We start from the raw sequence: 23,299 nt of genomic DNA on the forward strand, positions 1-23,299 counted from the left end.
TTTCATTTCTTTTTAAGGCTGAGTAATATTCCATTGTGTATATGTGCCACATCTTCTTTATCCATTCGTCCGATGATGGGCGCTTAGGTTCTTTCCATCTCCGGGCTATTGTAAATAGAGCTGCAATGAACATTTTGGTACATGACTCTTTTTGAATTTTGGTTTTCTCAGGGTATATGCCCAGAAGTGGGATTGCTGGGTCATATGGTAATTCTATTTGTAGTTTTTTAAGGAACCTCCATACTGTTCTCCATAGTGGCTGAACCAATTCACATTCCCACCAGCAGTGCAAGAGTGTCCCCTTTTCTCCACACCCTCTCCAGCATTTATTGTTTCTAGATTTTTTGATGATGGCCATTCTGACTGGTGTGAGATGATATCTCATTGTAGTTTTGATTTGCATTTCTCTAATGATTAATGATGTTGAGCATTCTTTCATGTGTTTGTTGGCATTCTGTATATCTTCTTTGGAGAAATGTCTGTTTAGGTCTTCTGCCCATTTTTGGATGGGGTTGTTTGTTTTTTTGTTATTGAGCTGCATGAGCTGCTTGTAAATTTTGGAGATTAATCCTTTGTCAGTTGCTTCATTTGCAAATGTTTTCTCCCATTCTGAGGGTTGTCTTTTGGTCTTGATTTATTATACCTTTTTTACTAAAAATATATCCCCTTCCTATTGTTCCACATAATTTCTTAAAATAACTTTACATGTTATGCTTAAAAGACTTCCAAACCGTTTAAAAATAGGTATTAAAAGGTACTAAAATTATGAGAAAAAACTGCTTTACAAAAAAGGAAAGTTACTTTTTCACCTCCAGAGTGAAAAAGGGAAAAATCTACTCTGCAAAATTATATTCCTCCTAAGAATGAGGCCCTGTTTAGAGAGTACTTTTATTTTCTATAATATATTTGATCTACTGTGGCCAAGAACAACTTATTTACCTTGTCTGATTTGGACTAGTTTGGTAGGAGCTTACCATTCCCTACCAGATATAAGTTCCAAAGCTACAAGATCCAGCTGAACTTTAATGACACTAGACAGTCATACCAACCAAAACAAGATGTTTTTAGATGAAGAACAAGCTTTAGATTTAACCAGAGTGCTGTTTTTTCTGTAAAGCTTTGCCTGTGCATTTCATGTGTTCATATGTACATATATACATAAATGTTCAAATTGGTTAAGAGGAGATATTTTAGTATCTGAATTTTCTTTCAAAGATTTTATATATAGAGATTTTACACAGTTGTCTATTATGGATTTAACACTACAGATTTCCTCACTACTCAAATGTTAATTTATGTCACAAATTTAGTTTTAATACAATTCCTGTAAAAGTATGCAAATAATCCACACTAAATTAACTTTGTTAATTAAGAGAGCACTGTTAACACAAGTGAATATAATTTCTGTCACATGGTCTGCAGTCCTTTTCCTCTAACTTGTCATTTTAAATAATACTATTGTGATTGGCTCTGATTCAGGACAAATAAAATGTATAATTTCCACTCTTGGGCAGGCTGGATAACTTATTCAACAAACATTTATCAAAAGAATTGTGTTTGTGGGATGCATCCAAAGACGTACCTTGGTTCTTTATTTGTGCTTTCTGATTTGGTCAATCAATCATATCAATTTTCTTGTTAAATTTGGCCTGGTCCTTGCTTTAATTTAAGTGAACAAATATTTATGGACTTCCTGTGATGTAGGGAACTACCGGTACTCTAAGAGGATGGTTACACCTGTTAAAGTACCGGTTACACTGGCTTAGCCACCTCCAGGGTTATTCCTTCAAGACTCTACAGCATGCTGCCTCAAAGTGGACTGGAATCCCCCAGGGCAATTTCAATGAGAAAAAGTTCATCACTGCTGGCTAATAACATCACAAGCAGTAGTAATTCAGTACTCTGGAACAAGGGGTCCATTTCTCCTCCGGCCACCCAAACCAGAACCTTACAAGCTCACAGTGCTATAACCATCATAACCTTTGGGAATCCAGCCAGGACCAACTAGATAGAATCAATCAAGCTAATGGACCAACAAGTTCAAGGCGAGCCCACCCCTCAAAATCGCACTTTGGAAAAATACCTTGGTGCTTTCTGAAGTTAACATGTTCACTGTTCCTTGGACTCTAAAACACAGGCAAAGTAAGCGGTGCTTTCCATTGCACCAGTTAAGAGAAAAAGTAGAAAGTTAAATTTTATGTAACAAACCTTGTGTTCACATTCATGTCACCTATACTTTAGTCCTACTGATTCTCCAGTAAACATTACACAAAAGAAACACTTTTTTCTATTCATTCAAAAGATATTTATCGGGTATCTTCAAATACTGTATCTGAGAGGTACACTATCTGATGTCAAGGGTATTAGGCATAATAGGCTCACAGCTTGCTTTCCTCTGCCTTCAAAATGAGAGTTTTCTCTAATTATTCATTCATTCAACAATTATAAACTGAACCCATGCGTTTCCCTACCAAAGACTTGCACACTAACAGCAAAGAAAACAGAAGTTTAAGAACTAATTCTCCCTGCATTTCTTACCACCTCCAACTACATGTCAGATTATCAGGTCTTTTTAGTAAAAGTATTACCTGGAACTTACATGTCCTTGACATACATTTCCGAGTGTGACTTGGGCCCTACCTGTTTCTGAAAATGCAACGGTCTGTCCCTCACACCCCAGCTCTCCCCTGTGATTGGCTGGGCCTGTGGTATGGTTGGTGAGCTGTGAACAGCCCTCTATGGCCCCTCTGCAGATCCTGAAGTTGGCTTCTGCTAGACTGCTGTAGTCTCCCATAGGTGAAGGGGGTTTACGCTAAGGGGCTGTTGTTCTTTCAGGGAAAAACACCACCAACCCAAGGTAACAACTACCATTTCCAAACTCCTCCCTCTAAATATTTCTGGTGTCAGAGAGCCAAGAATCATTTAATAAAGGGTAAAATTGGACTTGCTGAAAATATCAGTTTAAAAAGTTTTTTCAGTTCCGTGCGTAGGTTTGGTCCCAGGACCCCTGAGATGACTGACAGGGCTAATATTAAACGATAGTGTAAAAAAGTTGAACTGGTGAACTGTAAGTGGATAAAAAAAGTTCAGAGTACGTTCAAACAAAATCTAAGCAACAAAGCTGTACGTATTCTAAACAAACCACACTTCAATTTTTCCACAGATTATTTTAATACCAACTTGGTATTATTAGGTATTCCTATGCCTTGAGCTTTCCAGCATCTTGGCCCAAAATGTGCAATCAGGGTACCCATATTGTAAGCAGAAGCTCTGATGGAAATACTTCTACGTTTACATTTATTCAGAATAAGATGCAGTCATAAGGTATCATTTATTAATCTGTTATCCTCCTCTGTGGGGAGGTGAGAATTGGATCATTGTAGCTACCTTTGAGGTACCACTGTTACAAGCTTAAAATACAACAGCAGAAAAGCATAGTACATAAAACCAGAACAGTAATGACTGAGATCAACTCGAGAGGTTTAAACATGCATAAACATTACTGGCTATGTGTTTCTGTTATTTGGGGTGTTTTTCCTCCTCTGTGTTTAATAAAATATGTTTGTACCACATATTTGCTTATTAATGCATCTTTAGTGTCACTGCTATTTAAAACCATTTAATTTATTAACTGTATAACATCTAAATATTATAAGGTTTTCTGTTTTACTAATCATTTTTTCTGTACAAAAATGCTATGCTAATCAATGTAGGACATTTCTCATAACTCCAGGCCCTTATTATTCAAGAGGTTTTTTGTTTTGTTTTTTTTTTTAAATAAATCAGGGCTTCCCTGGTGGCTCAGTGGTTGAGAGTCCACCTGCCGATGCAGGGGACACGGGTTCGTGCCCCGGTCCGGGAAGATCCCACATGCCGCGGAGCGGCTGGGCCCGTGAGCCATGGCTGCTGAGCCTGCGCGTCCGGAGCCTGTGTTCCGCAACGGGAGAGGCCACAGCAGTGAGAGGCCCGCATACCGCAAAAAAATAAATAAATAAAAAATAAATCAGACTCTACAGGAGAACTTTTCTATATCCCTTGATCATTATAACACGCCATTTCAGAAGAAAAACAATGAAATCTTAAAAAGAGTTTACTGCTTAGGTAATACTAAGCTACACAACCAACGTTTAAAACGATAGACAACAACAAAAAGGAATCTGCCTTGGAGAACTTCTTTCATAGTGCTCAGATATTTAAGCAGGGAAGCTTTTAGGTTTACCTTCAAATACAAAGAGTGATACTCGGGTAATGAGTTGTTTCAGGGAGAAAAACAAAAAAAATATCTCTGTGCGTAAGCCTTCACATCATCTGAACGTGACTTTCCAACGCAAATGTGAACAGCACTAGACAGAGGAGGAGCACAGAACTGCTGGTCTGGCATCTGGTCCACCTGGGGTCCCCGGCAGCAGGAGCCATGCAAACAGCCCTGCCATCTTCAGTAGTGAATCATATAACAGGTTCAAAGGATGATTATAATAATTAATGAGAAATCTGGCTTCAGTGCAAAATAAATATGTTTGACAAACTAGCTGACCACTGTCGAGACAGCCACTTGGCATTAGATGGCTAACTTGTGAGGGAGCGTGTCTTAACCAAAGGTCTGCAGAGGGAACAGACCAGGCCTAGGACAGGACTAACTGATCACTGCTCAGTGCCACCAGCAGAAATGAGCACCTGCGACAAGGAAGCATCTGGCTGGTTCTAGGAGGTTCTAACGATGTGTGTCCAGGTCTGAAAACCAAAGCAAGTCACGACTGAAAAGTGAAAAAGCTGCATAAAATTTAGCATCCTTTTCCTTGTAATTGGTTTAAATTACTATAGTTTAATGCATAGGCCCTCGCTTAGTCAAATTCTAACCTTTCCAGATGATCCAACGCAGGTATGAAAATAAGTCATCGGGTTTCTGGCCTTGCGGTTAAAAGAAGTCAGAGCTTAATTAAATTACATCAGGTACACCACCTGGTTTAAACTAAATGGACATAATTTTTCTATTTGCATTGATTTTTATATGAATCAGCTCTCATGAAAGAACTTGAGGTACATGCTTCAGGAACTAAGCCATTTACTGTTCTCCAAGGAATCATAGAAATGGCATAGACAAAGGATTTCAATAGGAGTGAGGTGATAAAATGAGTACAGTAAATGCAGATTTAGCAAGCAAAACTGCTAATTTTTGAAAAATCAAACCCAATTTCATTATTTATTTATTTAGCCTTGTCGCACGGCATGCAGTATCTTAGTTCCCCTACCAGGGATCGAACGTGTGCCACCTGTGCCCCCTGCAGAGTCTTAACCACTGGACCGCCAGGGAAGTCCCCTTCATTATTTATTAATATTTGCAAAGAGAGAACATATTCTTGTTTTCTGCGGTTGATAACATTCTCCCAACCAAATCCCTTGTTTCGTGATCTGCCTCATTGAGCAGTTCATGTCCTCGCTTCCCAAGGTAATAACAATAGTTTCCACTGAAAAATAATGGCTGGAATTATTTGAAATTTTGGAAAATGTTTTGGGTCCTTGTTGATAGGGACTTCAAGTAAGTGTTCTGCTCTGTCACCCTATCTAAACTGTCAAATTCTTAATGTTAACGAATAGGTCCATGTGTCAATACAACGCTCCTGGTTCAGAGTTTTGTCAAATATGAATGTAACTCCACAGAAAATGAATCCTTTGCTTCCTTTTCTTCTAAGCAACCTTTTAAATCTACATCCAGAATTTTGATTTCACACTTTTCGGAGTTTATATCTTTTGAAATTTTTAAATATATTCATCCTTCATTACCTGAACACAATCAATTTCTCTACACAATTTTCCTCAGCTTTTAGGATAAAAATTAAATTTCATGAATGTTACATGAGAAATGTAGCAGGTATATAAAAATGAAACAACACATTTCTACTTTTTCTCTCAAATAATGACGTTCTGCTGTTCCTCTCTTTTCCCTACATGTGTCCTTCAATGACATGACCATGGATTTTACTCTTCTCTTTTAGTTTGTCTCTCTTAAAACCTTTTTGTTTTTCTAATTTGATTGAGGAATAAAAAGAAGTCAAATTATTTTCACATCTTCTGGAGTAAGTAGTTCACTAGGAGCTTCTTGGTGCCTCTTCTAATTTTCCAGTGTATGAATTTGCTATTGTATTCATGCAACAGTGCATGAACACAAAACAGCCAATATAATTCCCACAGTGAAAATTCTAGACGGAGAACGACAGAAAAAAAATCTGTTTCAATGGGAGAAGTTCCTAACGTTGGCTAAGTAAGACTTAGTATGTCACAATATGATCCAAAGATGTCAAGTGTCAATAAACGTAAACATGGGATGTATTTACTGAAATTTAAAAGTTTAAAAGTTTTGATTTAATTTTTGAAAACTTTAAAATGTGAAGAAAAGTGCCATGAATTCAAAAATTAAATAAGAGTAACCAAACACAAAACATACAAAGTATTACATATACAGCAGATGATCCAATGCCTTACCTTCATCATGAATTTCTGTAGGGGCATAAGGAAAAGAGAGAAGATATTAAATATACATTATTTCAAAGACATTTTAAAATATCTTATTTTTAGACTCCACTGTTCTAAATGGAGATACATGAACAATAAACAAAAAAACATTCACTGTGTTGTCAAAACAAAACTTAATATCAACTACATGCTAGAGAAAAGGTGTAGCAAGCCAAACTCTTTTTTAGAATGCTTTTACATTAGTTCTTTCTTTTCTGTGAAAACATGCTACTTGACTTTAATGCGTGATTCAATTTACAGCATATTTAAGCACCCAAAAAATGGTATAATCCTAAAATTATATTCTGACAATGCTTTAAAAAATTTTTCATCTCATCTGTTGCATAAAAATGCAGTAATATAAACAGCAACCCAACTAACTTAAGTAAAAATAGTGGATTAGAAACAGGTACGGTAGACCATCAATTAATATGCTGTGATAAGCTGCCCATATTTCATGCAAAAATGACAAAAAGCAATTCTTTAGATACTACACATTGTGATATGTGAATTTCAAAGAAAAACCACAAAACTTTTCTCTTTTTCTCTTGACTCGGCCACTTCTCATGATTTACATTATAACAGCTCTTTTTTTCTTCTACAAAACATACTATGTACATATCGATATATTCCTTCCTTTTTCTTTAGACCCATAAAGTTTCTTTGACTTCTTACTCCTGGGAGAGGTAAAGAGATGAAAAAGAGCAAAGAAGGAAAAATGATAGTATGTTTCCAAACTTAGGGCTAAATTTAGCTGTCAGATGCATGTAAGTCCTACAGAGGAAAAGATACACACATCCACATTAGTCTTAAAGAAAACAGCAAGGGAAAGTTTTCTAACATAGATGTTAAATACCACACTTGTTTCCCTGAAACATACATACATAGTAATATATGTATATTACTAAATGGCAGTTCTATTATGACTGATTTTTTTCATTTTCAATATTATACTGTTAAGGAAAAACTGTCAAGAACCGTTTCATTCTCAGCTTAGAAAACATAGGCTGTGTAGTTACATTTTTGTAGCTAATATCCGTGGTAAATGATATCAAGGAACTTTACTCCATGTTGATACTGACTAATCACATGCTGACCTGTGATCACCAGTGATGCAGATATCACTGAGGAATTAGGGAAAATCATTTAAACCTTAATTCAAAGAAAAACAAAAATCCAAAATTTTGCTACAGAAAATGGTTTATAACAGATATTTTCTTCATGAGATTTTTGGGTTTTTAACTGATTTAGGTTTTAGAGATTTTTCGTTCAGAAATGTCTTCAGCCTGATTTTGTCAGCTACCTAGGTGGAACTACTTTAGAATTGTAGAAAACAGAAAAAAAAGTCATCTAGTTACTGAGGTCTGCTCTTCGTAATTTTTAGTTGTGTGTGAATACAGGATGCGCAAGTCACAGACAAGAGTGATCTGTACACAGGATAAAATAAAATGAATGCTGTAAATTAGCAAAGACTAAGACAGCCATCTACAGAACGAGAAAGAAGAGCAGACGTATCAGACATGCATTATTTTCAAGACAATCAGGAACATGAAAGATTATCTGTGGCAGTACTGACATTAACTTTTTGTACAAATCATCTATTGGTCCATCTACTTGACTTATTACATTAGAAGATATTCAAAAGGGATCATTCAAGGGCAAAGAAGAAGTCAAAATACATTAATATATAAAGGAAAAATATATTATTTTAATCTCAATGTAAACACTGCTTAAGTATGATAAAGATCAACAGAAAAAGAATGAAAATTAAAACCCTTTACAAGTTGATGATGTGATAGAAAGAGAAAAGAAACTCATGCATGAAGATAAATATTGAAACAGCCTCAAGTTAGGTGTAAAGCATTATCATTTTTATGCTTACAATAAGTTTAATAAGGAAATCAATTCTTTATTTTATTTATTTATTTTGCGGTACGCGGGCCTCTCACTGTTGTGGCCTCTCCCGCTGCGGAGCACAGGCTCCGGACGCACAGGCTCAGCGGCCATGGCTCACGGGCCCAGCCGCTCCGCGGCATGTGGGATCTTCCCGGACCGGGGCACGAACCCGCGTCCCCTGCATTGTCAGGCGGACTCTCAACCACTGCGCCACCAGGGAAGCCCGGAAATCAATTATTTAAGAGCTAAAATTTCATTAGACAAGATACAGAGACGGATAATTATAAAGACAGAGTCCAGGCATGGTGCTTTCTGTCTTAGAAGAAATTTGGGGATGATAATCAATTGACACAGAAACACAAAGTGGGAAATTTTAGTTCTTTAGGGCAAAACTACGAGTGGCAGTAATTCAGTGTCCCAACTTTAGTTTAATTACTTCAGAATGGACAACTCAGATGAAGCTTCAAATGTGACCAAGAGCTGGGGACATAAGCACCCCCCCATTATGCTAGACTAACATGAAAACCAGGAAGAGAAATAGCAATCCTTATGTTCTAACTCAAACAAAGATGGCCCTGGGAGTCTAATGGATGATAAAAAGAAGCAGAAGTCTTTGCTCTATATGTCACTTGATCTAGTAGATCTGAAAACCCTAAGGGATTTTTTTAGCATATGCAAATAATTATGAGTAGAAAAACAAATCAAATAGCAATACTTTAGTCTGAAAATTGTAATCAAACATCAGACATCAAGAGACTGCATAATTATATTCCATCTGTTACTGGTACAAAGAAAGAAACAGAAATTGAGGTGATGTACAAACTTCCTCTACCATAATTTTGCCTTTCAGTTCAAACTTGGATTTGTTTTTTCACTGCTATTTCAGGTTTGTGAAATGACAACTGATTACAAAAATTAATTCCTCTATAAATGGGCCTTTCTTAGTTTTAAAAGAACCTTTGCTGAAATGTCTTCTTAAAAATTATACAGATAAGGAAATAGTAACAAAGCAACAAAATAAACATTTTGGGGCTACTAAAAAAGAATTATCGGGCTTCCCTGGTGGCGCAGTGGTTGAGGGTCCGCCTGCCGATGCAGGGGACACAGGTTCGTAACCCGGTCCGGGAAGATCCCACATGCCGTGGAACGGTTGCACCCGTGGGCCACGGCCACTGAGCCTGTGCGTCCGGAGCTTGTGCTCCGCAACGGAAGAGGCCACAACAGTGAGAGGTCTGCGTACCGCAAAAAAAAAAAAAAAGAATTATCAAATAGGACAATCTAAGAGACTAGGGCAGAATTTTGCCTCTGGAGTCCTAACATGAAGTTTCCACTGAGGCAGCGAAATGTCCTACTCTGCACACCAAATATCCATCAGACTTAAGCCTCTTCTGTCATCTTTTTTCTCCTTGTATCAAGATACTAGGATCCTCCATAATCCTCCAGCTGGTCTTCTCTCCTCTGTGAGTGAGGATACATGTGGTAAATTTCATTATGTTGAGAAGAGGAAAAAATATTTCACCACTAAAGACTTGGGTTTGTTGGTGGCTTTTTTATAATTAACCATGCTCCCCCAGAATTTTAGAGGGCAAAAGAAATTTAAGATTAACAATTCCAAGTTCCAAACATATATCAATATATACTATCTAATAGCATATGTGGGTATATCTTTGTGAAAAACCTCAACAATTTCTCTTATGATGAAGATATCCTATGTAAATGCTTAACTTTCTAAGACTTCCCCACTGAAAATACTCAAGACTGCACTGATTGACAGACATGTTGATGGTGGGCCCAGAAAGCGTCTAAAAGAGGGTTCCGCTTCTAGCCCATGAAAAAGCAATTATACATATTATGATACAGCCCGTGGCAATGCTCTTGCATTACTCATATTAATGACCATCGCTGGCAGCTAGTGATATGTGTATGCTGGTATTTTTTTAATAAGAATTCAGTATAATTTGGGAGCAACTGCTGTCTGTTTCAACCTATCAACAACTCTTTATAGACAAGTGTCTAAATGGACTGTCTTTTCTCTCATGTGTAAGGGTCTGACATATATATGATATATAATTATCCAGTTCTTCATTAGAAGAGTAAAGGAAAATAAACAATTCTGATAAGCTACTATCAATCCTCATCTTTTATCTCTGTGACACATTTATAAATCACTGAGCTGCATGAATGCCTAAAATATGAAGTAGAAAAGCTACTGAGGGCTTTCTTTTTTTTTTTTTTTTGCAGTATGTGGGCCTCTCACTGCTGTGGCCTCTGCCGTTGCGGAGCACAGGCTCCGGACGCGCAGGCTCAGCGGCCATGGCTCACAGGCCCAGCCACTCCACGGCATGTGGGATCTTCCCGGACCGGGACACGAACCCGTGTCCCCTGCATCGGCAGGCGGACTCTCAACCACTGCGCCACCAGGGAAGCCCGAGGGCTTTCTTCCTTTCCCACCTTTCTCTCAATCAAAAACCAACAAACTGATCTCTACGGAGCGTATATAGATCATAATGACCTGAGGACCTATAAAGCCTGCTCTACACTCAGAGCACCACCTACCTAGAAAAAATTGTCTTTATCAGGATATAGAAGATTCTGTATATTTTTTTCAAAACCATTTCAAACATGATTGAATCTTGATAACATGAGAGCACTTCATAGACCCTCACATCATAGTAGCTGCACGAAAAAATGCATTATTAAAACTACTCTCAGTTAGAAACATTTGAAAGGATTTTGTATTTTAATAATTCCAACAGCATCAACATATTTCTTAATATGTATGAGACATCATTTGGTCTACAGACAATGCTTCACATACAACAATATGACAATGCTTTCCATCCCTTTATTGTCCCCAGCTCCATCCACGACTGTGATCCCGGGCCTCCATGTTAGAAACCAATGCTAGAGGTTAGGGGGCTAGAGGGCTGAGGGTGGAGTAGATGGAAATAACAATTCATCACGTTTTAATGCAGAACTCACAAATGTTATTCCCTCTTGAAGTATGAAGAGCAGCATCTGATTACTCAATGAGCTCTTGATTAAACACAAATGCCCAAAGGTGCTCAAAGAGACATGGGAAAACAGCTAGAGGGTGAAAGGAAGGGACGAGGAGGGGGGAGAGAGAGAGAGAGGTTGACTGACGTGTGATGAAGTTTCCAGAATGATGCTATGAGAAAATTTATAAAGAAGCAAGTCTAATTTTTAATATATTTAAGTTTTATAAGGCTTCTAAAAGTCTCAATCTGGGGTTGTCACCTGTGTTCTATAGACAAGCAAATATAACGGGGTCTTAAAATAGGACACCTGTTTCAGAACAAAGTAGTAGCAAATACTCTCATATTCCAAACCACACTGGGATACCACCCAAACAGGGACACCAAAGCAGGTGGCTGAAAAGCCAAATGCTGCCCTAAGCTGGCCCCCAGCTCCAGTCTATCCAGAGAGGTTGGAGAGCAAAGAGATGGTTTCTTAGAGAGAGGTGTTGGTTGGCTTGGAGTCCTGTTTCCCCAGAGCTTGCCCTCAGCTCAAGCCTAGAGAGGGTGGCTTCAGGGATACCTGTGTCCCAGCAGAGTAACGTTACAACTGGGAAGTGACCACACTGCCAAGAGCAAATGGGGGCCACACTAGATGGAGCCAGCCTGGGACTGTCTTCAATGCCACCAAGAGACCAGGGATGAGGAGGTCATCACCACTCATCAGCTAGAGGATGGGGCACATGGATGCAGCAAGAGAACCCCAGCTCAGAGGTTTCCGGTGACAGAATCTCCACTGGTCACCGCCCAACTACCCAGAGAGAAAGTCAGCTGAAAACACCTGACCAGCCCCATGAATGACAGGCTCATCAAAGAAGACCTGCCTGCCAACTTTCCTCTTCTCCTTGCCAGGACACCCTGAGAGGGTCAGAAGCCGCAGGCAATGCGCAGGCGTGTGTGGGAACTGACAGAGGGAAGTGAGATGCAGACTCCTCCCTACTCCCCACCCCCTCCAGGCTCCTGCCAGCAGAGGCCTGAGCTGTAACTAGAATTAACATCAAGAGCGTTCCACTACACAGGACTGGGCATTTTAATTACTGAAATGAGACTTATGTGACTTGAAATGGCTGGGGAGGGGGGGTGTTTCATTGTCTATGAGAAAACATAGAACCCGTCCTAATTTAACCCAGGGCACACAGGAGAATGAGCCCCCAGAGCAGGTAGGTAGGCAAGGGATTAAACTGTTTTCTGTTACCCTTCAAGTAACAGAAAAAGGTAACAAATTTTACCTGTGACAGTAGACTTTCAAGCTCCCTATGGCAAGCGCATAAGATTTGACCTATACGGGTCTTCAAAGAAAGAAACAGCTCAAATCTAAAATTTACTGAGACCTATACATATAGTGATTATCAGTTACCTAGAGCAAATCCAGCTGGATACTTTCATTATATGATATCTCAATGAAGGTACATTTCAGCATTGATATGTCTTATCATTAACATAACAGTAATATTTTAGAACCAGAAAGGGCTAGCCCAGATTCTAATCCTATAAACAAGGAGACGAGACGAATGCCCACAAATAGCTGACATAGGTTATGAAGTAAGTCACAGAGCCAAACTGCATGACTGTCAGCTCAATGTTATCGCCAATACTTTCTCAGAACTAGAAAGCAATCTCTAAGGTAAAGGTTTGCAAATAAACCTACTAAGAATAAATTTTGAGATGAGAAATCCCTATGAAAATGAGAGGGAGAAAATCCACATAGCAAGGCACTTCAAAAAAGCAACCAAATGCAGAGGAAAGAATGGGGATACTTCTAGACAGTGGTAGAAAAGGGCGTTTATTCATTTAAATATTCTATTTCCAAAGGAATTTAAGTGGCTTGAGTGGCTGGCTCAAGAACTACTGATTTGGATACAGCACAGGGATACTGGAACGGATGTGAAGGGATAAAAAGATGAGACAGGGACTTCTTTGAGGATGGCTAATCTTGGGGAAGGAGCACAAAAAGGTGAAACACATGTTCTTAGAAACAGGTTTCCATTCCCAAGACAAGAATTCGGATCAGAATTTTAACTAGAGGCAGAGAGGAAATTTCAAAAAGAAAGAGCTGAACAAAATTAATAGCTTAGTTATGAAGAAACAGATGATGAATTAAAATTATTTCCAGAGTTATAACATAGATGTAGTAGTTCTCAAAAATCCATACATGGGGGGCTTCCCTGGTGCCGCAGTGGTTGAGAGTCCGCCTGCCGAGGCAGGGTACATGGGTTTGGGCCCCGGTCCAGGAGGATCCCACATGCCGCGGAGCAACTAGGCCCGTGAGCCACAACTACTGAGCCTGTGCGTCCGGAGCCTGTGCTCCGCAACAAGAGAGGCCGTGATAGTGACAGGCCCACACACCGCGATGAAGAGCGGTCCCCGCTCGCCACAACTAGAGAAAGCCCTTGCACAGAAACGAAGACCCAACACAGCAAAAATAAATTAATTAATTAATAAACTCCTACCCCCAACATCTTCTTTAAAAAAAAAAAATCCATACATGGGTGTCATCATAATGGAAATGGTAAATTTAATAAACAAAACTTTAAGTATAAAGGGCTGAAAGAAGTTTAGGAAACAGGGCAGCTGTTTGGGAAACATAAGTGAAAGGCCATTGAAAAGACAGCAAAAGTCTCAAGATGTTGCCTCAGGGTAACTGCATCCCAGAATGAGGGAATACAATGAAAGTAAATGAAGTCATCAAGTAAGCCAGTATTAGCTGATTCACCATAGTAAGTCACAGGGCAAATACGAACAAAACAACACAACAGTGAAGGGCCTCACTGTTTTGCACACAAAGTGGATCAGGAATATCAATGTTGGTGAAACTCTAATTTCCATTCAGCATTAAAAGGAGTTCAGAATTGGAAGGATCTTTCCCTTTCCCTCTGTCCCCCTCCGTCCCTCCCTCTCTCTCTCTCAATAGTTGAAGAAACTGAGACCAAGAATAGTAACATAATTTGGCCATATCACACACTTTGTCACACTGTTGGTCTCCAAATTAGCCTCCAGAATTCTGCAGCGGTTAACTTTCTTCGTGATATTTTCTCATTCACCTTCACTTTTTAAGATTGTATGAATATGTATAAAGCCTTTTTCTATAGCACATGGGAAAATACGAGAGCTAAGCAGTAGGATTCTAAGATTAAACAGTCGAGATTTTTCGGTAAAAGATACACAATATTAATAATAAAAGCCTTCTCATTGACCAGAAGCCTATCCTAACGATAAAGCCGATTACATAGAAACTATAATGTTCCAAGGATAGAGAATATTTTGATAGATATCATTTCAGAAGAAGAAAACTAGAAACTTCTAAAGGTTCTAACTGGAGACTGGTAAAATACGTGTTGACTACAACAGAGCAGTTATTTTGAATACTCATAGTACCAGCCACACTAGGAAGCAAAACAAAAAGATTAGAGGCAACAGCAAACATGCACCCATTTATATCACGATCTCTTTGTAAATACGTGGAAACACATACCCATTTTTTCACATCAACTTTCTGTGGAAAGAAAAAGTCAAAATAGTAACAGGCAAACAAATAAGTAGCTAGCAAGGTTTTAATTACTGTCATTTAAATAAACTAAAATGTGGTCCCTGCACCAAAACCTACTTCCAATTCTGAAGGATACAAAACAGTATCCAAACTTTTAATTAATAACATTTAATCTCCTCAAACAAACAAATTTCAATTAATTTAGTAATCAGAACTTCAAAAGGCATTAGGCTGAATATGTACCAGGTACATGAAATAACAATAATCTAATATATTCAAAAGCAAACGTGAACATTTACCTAATTCTCAAACCTACAGGCCTTTGATTTAGGAACCACTATTCTCCTCTAACTATAAAAATGTATTTAACGAAAAAGATCAGTTTAGAAATACAGCATCTAAGTATAAATCTCTGATGGAATAGAAGTAAAATTTCTCTTAGCCCAATCTTTCTAGCATTATATAAATGTTCACAGTATAACAAAAGGCATGCTTTGTCAAATAATTCTGAAACTGCATCAGAATCCAAGTATTGTTTAAAATGTAGTTATTAATGAATGCATGTTAGTCTCATACGACTCTTTAAAAATTAAGTGAATATAATTATATCCAAAGTGTAAAACAGAATAAAAAGCCATATGTCAACAACTGCCTCTACAAGGCCCTAAGATTCCTAGCAAATCAATCAGAATTTAAAAATCTCAACACTGAGGGATATACTCTCTCTCAAAGGTAAGTTTCCATAATCAACCTCCCTTCTTTAGCACATATGACTGGGGATCAGTGAAACTTGAGGTCTGCTCCAGACTCTTCATGCATTTACGTTTACTTGCAATTTTTTTTTCTTTAGAAAATTCATTAATCAGGTCCAAAGCTCATGCTACTTCGCCATAACTAAGAATCTCCACTCCTTATTAACAAGCTTCAAGAAGGAAATGTGCGTAAGATGCATATACATTGTGATTACTTTTTAAATGCTATAAAGTGATATAAAAATATCAACCTAAATACACAGGTGGGATTGTTCTGAAGGCCCAGTGAGATTCAATAGATTCAACAGATTACTTACAACAGAGCATTTTGGCTTCATCAATAATTTATTTAGTCTTCAGAAAAATCTCTTCTAAGCCTACCCCCAACCTCTGAATTTACAAACACATTGTTATTTAAGAAAGAATACTTTAATGAATGGAAAGCCTTGGTTTTCACTGTAAGTTTTCAAGATACTTAGCTGTTACCCAAAGCTCAAGTCCTCATTTTAAGCATGAACCTATTAAAGTGATGAATCTATTTCTTTAGATCCCGGGGCACAGGGAAACAATTTAGTCATGTCCAGTATAATATAATTATCATTCACTTTTCTACCTTTAAAAGGACAAATTCTTATATTTATTCTCTTCCATGAAAAATAACTTAAGGAAATGTGAAATGATTTCCCTTTCATGTTTATCAGGAAACCAGGATATGCCATGCTTCATCAATGATTAACAAAGACATTCTACCATCCCATCATTATTTTCACATCAAAATGTTAAATATACCCCCCCACACACATACACACACACACACACACACACACACACACACACACACACACACACACACACACACACACACTTGCATCAGTGCAAAGATAAAGTGTTGTGGGAATTTCCTAGAAGAAAGAGAAATTGTAATCAAGAGTCATAGTTCCTAGTATTAGTAACAGAAGCTCTTTAATGATCATCTATATTACAAAAGTGAAACTTTTTTAAGCAGCTAGAATTAGCAATAATATAATAGACTCAGTATCCAAATACCCAAAGAAAGGCTTAGCAACAGCATGTGCTGGGAGTGAATTTTCAGCTAAACACAGAAGACAAGACAAATGGTCCACAGAATTAAAAGACTGATAAAGTACAATAAAGCTGTAATTATGCATAAGCGATGCAGAGCAATTTCATGACACATCTCTTATGAATGTTATCAAGAATTATTTAATTAAATGCCTACAAACAGTGAAGAAGAGAATGATTTATATGAAGCTAATCAAGGAAAGGAAATATAAAGCTCACAATGAACTTGATCAATTTTATAGTTTAAACAGTTACCAAATCCATAAAGCATATAAGACAAATGAGTACTTATTCCAATAATTTTTTATCCAAGTATGTGGGATTTTAAAAAAAATACTGATTCCATTAATTTAGAGAAGATAAATATTTTACCATCTGTAGGAAACAGCATTAAATATTTTAAGACCAACAAATGAGCAAATTTATTTTCAAATAAAAACACAATTTCCATTAAGGAAAATAAAACAGTCATTTAAATAGCAACTTGACTCAGCAGAGAGGACAGAAGTTAAGAACATAATACAAAAGTAATTAATTATAAATTATATCATATGACATGACATCTCCATTTTTGTATTCATGTTTTAATATGTACATTTAATTAGTATATTTTAATAATTGTAAATATATTTAATTAATATAGAAGTTATAAATTAGGGCACAAAACATGAACTATTCCATACCTATAAAAATGAGTTTGGTTGCTTCTTCCAAGTTACTTATTTTACTGTTTAAGGTAAAGAATGTTATTATTACTAAATCTATAGGTCATATAGTAAGGAGTTACTATGTGCCAGGCTTTGAGCTGAACACTTTACACGTAATCTGACTGACTGAATTTATACATGAGGAAACAAATGACATATAAATGTGTAACACACTTTCCTCAACAACAACAAAGTTGTTGGAAAAAAAGGATGGAGCTTGATTGTGAAATTGCGTCTTTAACTTGAAATCCCCACTCTCCTAAGCTCTACTATGTATGCCAAAAACAAGATACATCAGCTTTTTTCTCTTTTGTTTCAGATTTTTAGTCTCTATTTAATTTGGAATTATTCACCAGCCTATTTCTCATGGTAAGTGCCACCTAATACAATGTGTTAACATCAAGATAAGAGAATGTAAAATGAACCTAGAGATTCTTATGATATTGAACACGTTATTTAGTTTCAGTTATTCAAACAGCATGTCCGGTTTTTCACATAAATTTCTAGATAATTACGACACAACAATAAAACATCCAACATAAATATAACATTTTTAATATCAAGGCATAACATAAGGAAAGTAATTGAAATATTTAATACATACCTACAATCCATTACCCTGCTAAGGTTTTTAAAATAATAAATTAGAGAAAAGTGAAAAACAAAATCTACTCTACCCTATAAGTAATTCTCCACCACACATGTTGTTTATTATTAAGATTAGGGGGGAAAACTTGAAAAATCTGCATACTGTGTTCCAGGTTTCAAAACATAATGAAGTCGTTTCAATTTCCTAAAAGTAAAACTATGATTTGGAGGGCCCACATTTTTAATGAATACAAATTCAGAAAAATATGTCTAAAGCAGTGGTACACATTTAACTCTCATCAGGAGTGTATGAGTTTCACTTGCTTCACATTTTGACAATACTTCTAGTCCTTTAAATTTTAGATCTTCTGGTGGGTGTGTAGTAATACTTCATCACAGTTTTCATCTGCATTTCTCTGAAGCCTATTGTGATGAAGCATTTTTCCGTATGCTTTGGATATTTTGAATATATCTGCTGTTAAGAAGTATTTGTTCAAGTCTTTCACCCATTTTTTACTATTAGGTTGTCTATTTTTGTTCGTACTTATTTCCCGGAATTGTTTATACTTTTCAAGTATTCTCTCCCAGTCTGTGTCCTGTCTTTTCCATCTCTTAATGGTAACTCTGATGACAGACATTCTTAGTTTGGGTACAATTTCTCCATCTTTTCCTTCATTGCTGGTGCTTTTTGTCCTGAAAAGATCCTCCTACATTATTTCTGAGAAAAGTTATTATCCTAACTCTTACCTGAGACCTCATTCTGTTTGGTATTGGTTTTCTGGGTATATGGTGCTAGGGAGGGAATTCAGATTCATTTTCCCCCTCATTCAGCTGTTCAGTTGACCTTGCACCATTTACAAAAAGATAATTCTTGCCTCCACTGTACTGCATTGCCACCTCCGTCATAAATCAAGTTACTAACATGTGGAGGTATTTACGAACTCTCTTCTATTCTGGCCTATTTTTCTACGCCTGTGCTAATAACATACTATCCTAACCACTGTTCCATCAAAATAAGTTTTGATATCTGGTAGCCAAAGGCCCCAACTTTGTTCTTTTCTTCAATATTATATTTGTTAATATTGACCCTCTCTATTTCCTATAATGTTCAGAATAGACATAAATTTTCACGCACACAAAAAGAAAACCTGCTGGCATCTTGATTGAGATTGCATTGATTGACAGATCAATTTGGAGATAGCTGCCATCTTCATAATATTCAGGCTTCCAACACTGTATATCCCTCTTTTTTTTAGGTCACCTTTAATTTCCTTCAAAATGCTTTTCGATTTTCTATGGAAAGGTTTATATATCTTTCATTAGAATTATTCCTAGGTACATGATGTTGTATTGTACCAATATAAGTAGACTCACTTAGAAATTTTAATTTTATGTTTGCTTTTTGCTAATATATAGAAATGTAATTGACAATTTATACTGAGTTCTAACTTTACTAAATTCACTTTTTAGTTTTTTTGTTTGTTTGTTTTTGTGGTACACGGGCCTCTCACTGTTGTGGCCTCTCCCGTTGCGGAGCACAGGCTCCAGATACGCAGGCTCAGCGGCCATGGCTCATGGGCCCAGCCGCTCCGCAGCATGTGGGATCTTCCCGGACCGGGGCACGAACCCGCGTCCCCTGCATCGGCAGGCGGACTCTCAACCACTGCGCCACCAGGGAAGCCCCTAAATTCACTTTTTAATTCTAACAGTGCCCACCTTCACCCCTTTATTTAACATCACACTAAAATAATTCAATATTTCACTGTTTTTCCATTTTACAGAGAGCATCTATCCGATTAAAGAGTTCCCTACATTACAAATTTACAAGAAATGATTTTTTAAATGTTTTAAATGTATCAATTAAAATATGTAATCTTTCCCTTTATGTCTTTTAATATGGAGAAAGACAGTAATCACTTTCATGAATACATTAACTACTGTTGAATCCCACCTTAGTTATAATACGCTATTGATTTTATATATCCATAAATTTGGTTTGCTAGTATTTTGTAGAGGATTTCTGCATCTATGACCTTGACGAATATTAGTGTATAACATTTTTTCTAGCAAGGCCTTTCTAATGGTTTAGGACCATGGTTATGTTGACATCATAAAATAAGTTTAGTCGGGTTCTGTAAGAGGTTAAGATTGGTATTACTGCTTTCTCAAATGTTTGCTGGGATTGACCAGAGAAGCCATCTGGGCCTGTACTTCTTTGTGGTAATGCTTCTTTTTTTAATAGTCAGCACTTAATTTTAAAAAATATTTTAAAACAGATATAATTGACATATAACTTTATATTAGACGAATGATTTGATATTTCCATATATTGTGAAATGATCATTACATTAAGTCAAGTTAACATCCATAACCAGACACGCTTTCAATTTTTTTTGTGATGAGAACTTTTAAGATCTACTATCTTAGCAACTTTCAAATATACAATACAGTGTTATTAATTACAGTAATCATGCTGTATATTATATCCCCAGGGCTTATTAATTTCATAACTGGAAGACTGTATCTTTTGACCACCTTCACCCGTTTTGCCTCTCCTACACCCTGCCTCTGCAACCACCAATCTGTTCTCTGTAACTATAGGTTCAGTTTGTTTGTTTGTTTTTCAGATTCCACATAAAAGTGAAATTATATAGTATTTGTCTTTCACTTGTCTCACCTAGCATAATCCCTTCAAGGTCCAACTGGTAAGATTTATTTATTTATTTATTTATTTATTTTTATTTATTTATTTTTGAGGTACACGGGCCTCTCACTGTTGTGGCCTCTCCCGTTGCAGAGCACAGGCTCCATACGCACAGGCTCAGCGGCCACATATCACTGGCCTAGCCACTCCGCGGCATGTGGGATCCTCCTGGACCGGGGCACAAACCCATGCCCTCTGCATCGGCAGGCAGACTCTCAACCACTGCACCACCAGGGAAGCCCGATTTATTCCTTTTATGGCTGTATAATATTCCATTGTATGTATATACCACATTTTTTTACCCATGCATCCACTGATATACACTTAGGTTGCTTCCACATCTTGACTACTGAAAATAATGCTGTGATAAATATGGGGGGGGCATATATCTTTCCAAGTTAGTGCTTTCATGTCCTTTGGATAAATAGCTGGAACTGGAATTGCTGGATCATATGATACTTCAATTTTAGTTTAATCTCCGGAATTTACAAGGATTAATCTCCGAAATTTACAAGCAGCTCATGCAGCTCAATAACAAAAAGACAACCCAATCCAAAAATGGCCAGAAGACCTAAACAGACATTTCTCCAAAGAAGATATACAGATTGCCAACGAACACATGAAAGAATGCTCAACATCATTAATCACTAGAGAAATGCAAATCAAACGTACAATGAGGTAAATACTTACCACTTACTGGTCAGAATGGCCATCATCAAAAAAATTTAGAAACAATAAATGCTGGAGAGGGTGTGGATAAAAGGGAACCTTCTTGCATTGTTAGTGGGAATGTAAATTGATACAGCCACTATGGAGAACAGTACGGAGGTTCCTTAAAAAACTAAAAAAAGAACTATCATATGACCCAGCAATCCCACTACTGGGCATATACCCAGAGAAAACCATAATTCAAAAAGAGTCATGTACCACAATGTTCACTGCAGCGCTATTTGCAATAGCCTGGACATGGAAGCAACCTAGGTGTCCGCTGACAGAAGAATGGATAAAGAAGATGTGGCACATATATACAATGGAATATTACTCGGCCATAAAAAGTAACGAAATTGAATTATTTGTAGTGAGCTGGATGGACCTAGAGTCTGTCATACAGAGTGAAGTAAGTCAGAAAGATAAAAACAAATATCGTACTCCAACACATATATATGGAGTCTAAAATATTTTTTAAAAATGGTTCTAATGAACTTAGGGATGGGACAGGAATAAAGATGCAGATGTACAGAATGGACTTAAGGACACGGGGAGGGCGATGGGTAACCTAGAACGAAGTGAGACAGTAGCACTGACATATATACACTACCAAATGTAAAACATAGCTAGTGGGAAGCAGCTACATAGCACTGGGAGATCAGCTCGGTGCTTTGTGACCACCTAGAGGGATCGGATAGGGAGGGTGGGAGGGAGAGTCAAGAGGGAGGAGATATGGGGATATATGTATACATGTAGCTGATTCACTTTGTTACAGAGCAGAAACTAACACAACATTGTAAAGCAATTATACTCCAGTAAAGATGTTAAAAAAAAAAAAAGAATCTAGACACATCTTAAACCTGCCACAAAAATGAGTTCCAAATGGATCACAGACCTAAATATAACACAAAAAACTATAAAACTCCTAGAAGATAACATAAGAGAAAATCTGGGTGACCCTGGGTTTAGCAATGACTTTTTAGGTACAACACCAAAACCATGATCCATAAAAGGAAAATTGTTAAGTTGAACTTCATGAAAATTAAGTCTTCTGCTCTGTGAAAACCACTGTTAGCTGAATTAAAAGTCAACCCACAACTGGGAGAAAATCTTTGTAAAACACATATATGATAAAAGACTGGTAGTCAGAATATACAAAGAACTCTTAACTCTCAACAATATGATATACAACGGACTACTACTCACCCACAAAAAAGAATGACCTAATGCCATTTGCAACAACATAGATGGACCTAGAGAATATCATACTAAGTCAAGTCAAGTCAGAAAGAGAAAGACAGATACCATATGATATCACTTATGTGTGGAACCTAAAACATGACACTAATGAACTTATCTACTACACAGACTCACGGACATAGAGAACAGCCTTGTGGTTGCCAAGGGGGTGGGAGGATGGAGGAGGGATAAACTGGGAGTTTGGGATGAGCAGATGCAAACTATTATATACAGAATGGATAAATAACAATGTGCCACTGTATAGCACAGGAAACTATATTCAATATCCTGTGATAAACCATAATGGAAAAGAATATGAAAAAGAATATATATATGTATGTAACTGAATCACTTTGCTGTACAGCAGAAATTAATACATTGTAAATCAGCTATACTTCAATTTTAAAAACTTAACAACATGAAAATAAACAACCCAATTTAAAATTTGGCAAAAGATCTCAATAGACACCTCACAAAAAAAGACACTATGGCAAATAAGCATATGTAAAGATGGTCTACATCATATGTCATCAGGAGATTGCAAACTTAAAATAACAATAAGTTACCATTTACACGACTGTGAGAATGGC

General features: G+C 37.1%; 1 protein-coding gene across 1 annotated transcript in view; it reads right to left on the minus strand.

Moving 5' to 3' along the window:
• RYR2 (ryanodine receptor 2) overlaps window positions 1–23,299 on the minus strand; it is a 510,734-nt gene that overhangs the window by 420,358 nt on the left and 67,077 nt on the right. Inside the window, exons 4-5 of the mRNA XM_024761485.1 lie at window positions 14,914–14,930; window positions 6,481–6,495 (exon numbers count right to left, since the gene is read on the minus strand). Coding sequence (XP_024617253.1) covers window positions 6,481–6,495; window positions 14,914–14,930 — 32 coding nt within the window. The remainder of the gene's footprint in view (window positions 1–6,480; window positions 6,496–14,913; window positions 14,931–23,299) is intronic.

The sequence above is a fragment of the Neophocaena asiaeorientalis genome, unplaced genomic scaffold, assembly GCF_003031525.2.
Source record: "Neophocaena asiaeorientalis asiaeorientalis breed wild unplaced genomic scaffold, Neophocaena_asiaeorientalis_V1.1 scaffold166, whole genome shotgun sequence".
Lineage (NCBI taxonomy): Eukaryota > Metazoa > Chordata > Mammalia > Artiodactyla > Phocoenidae > Neophocaena > Neophocaena asiaeorientalis.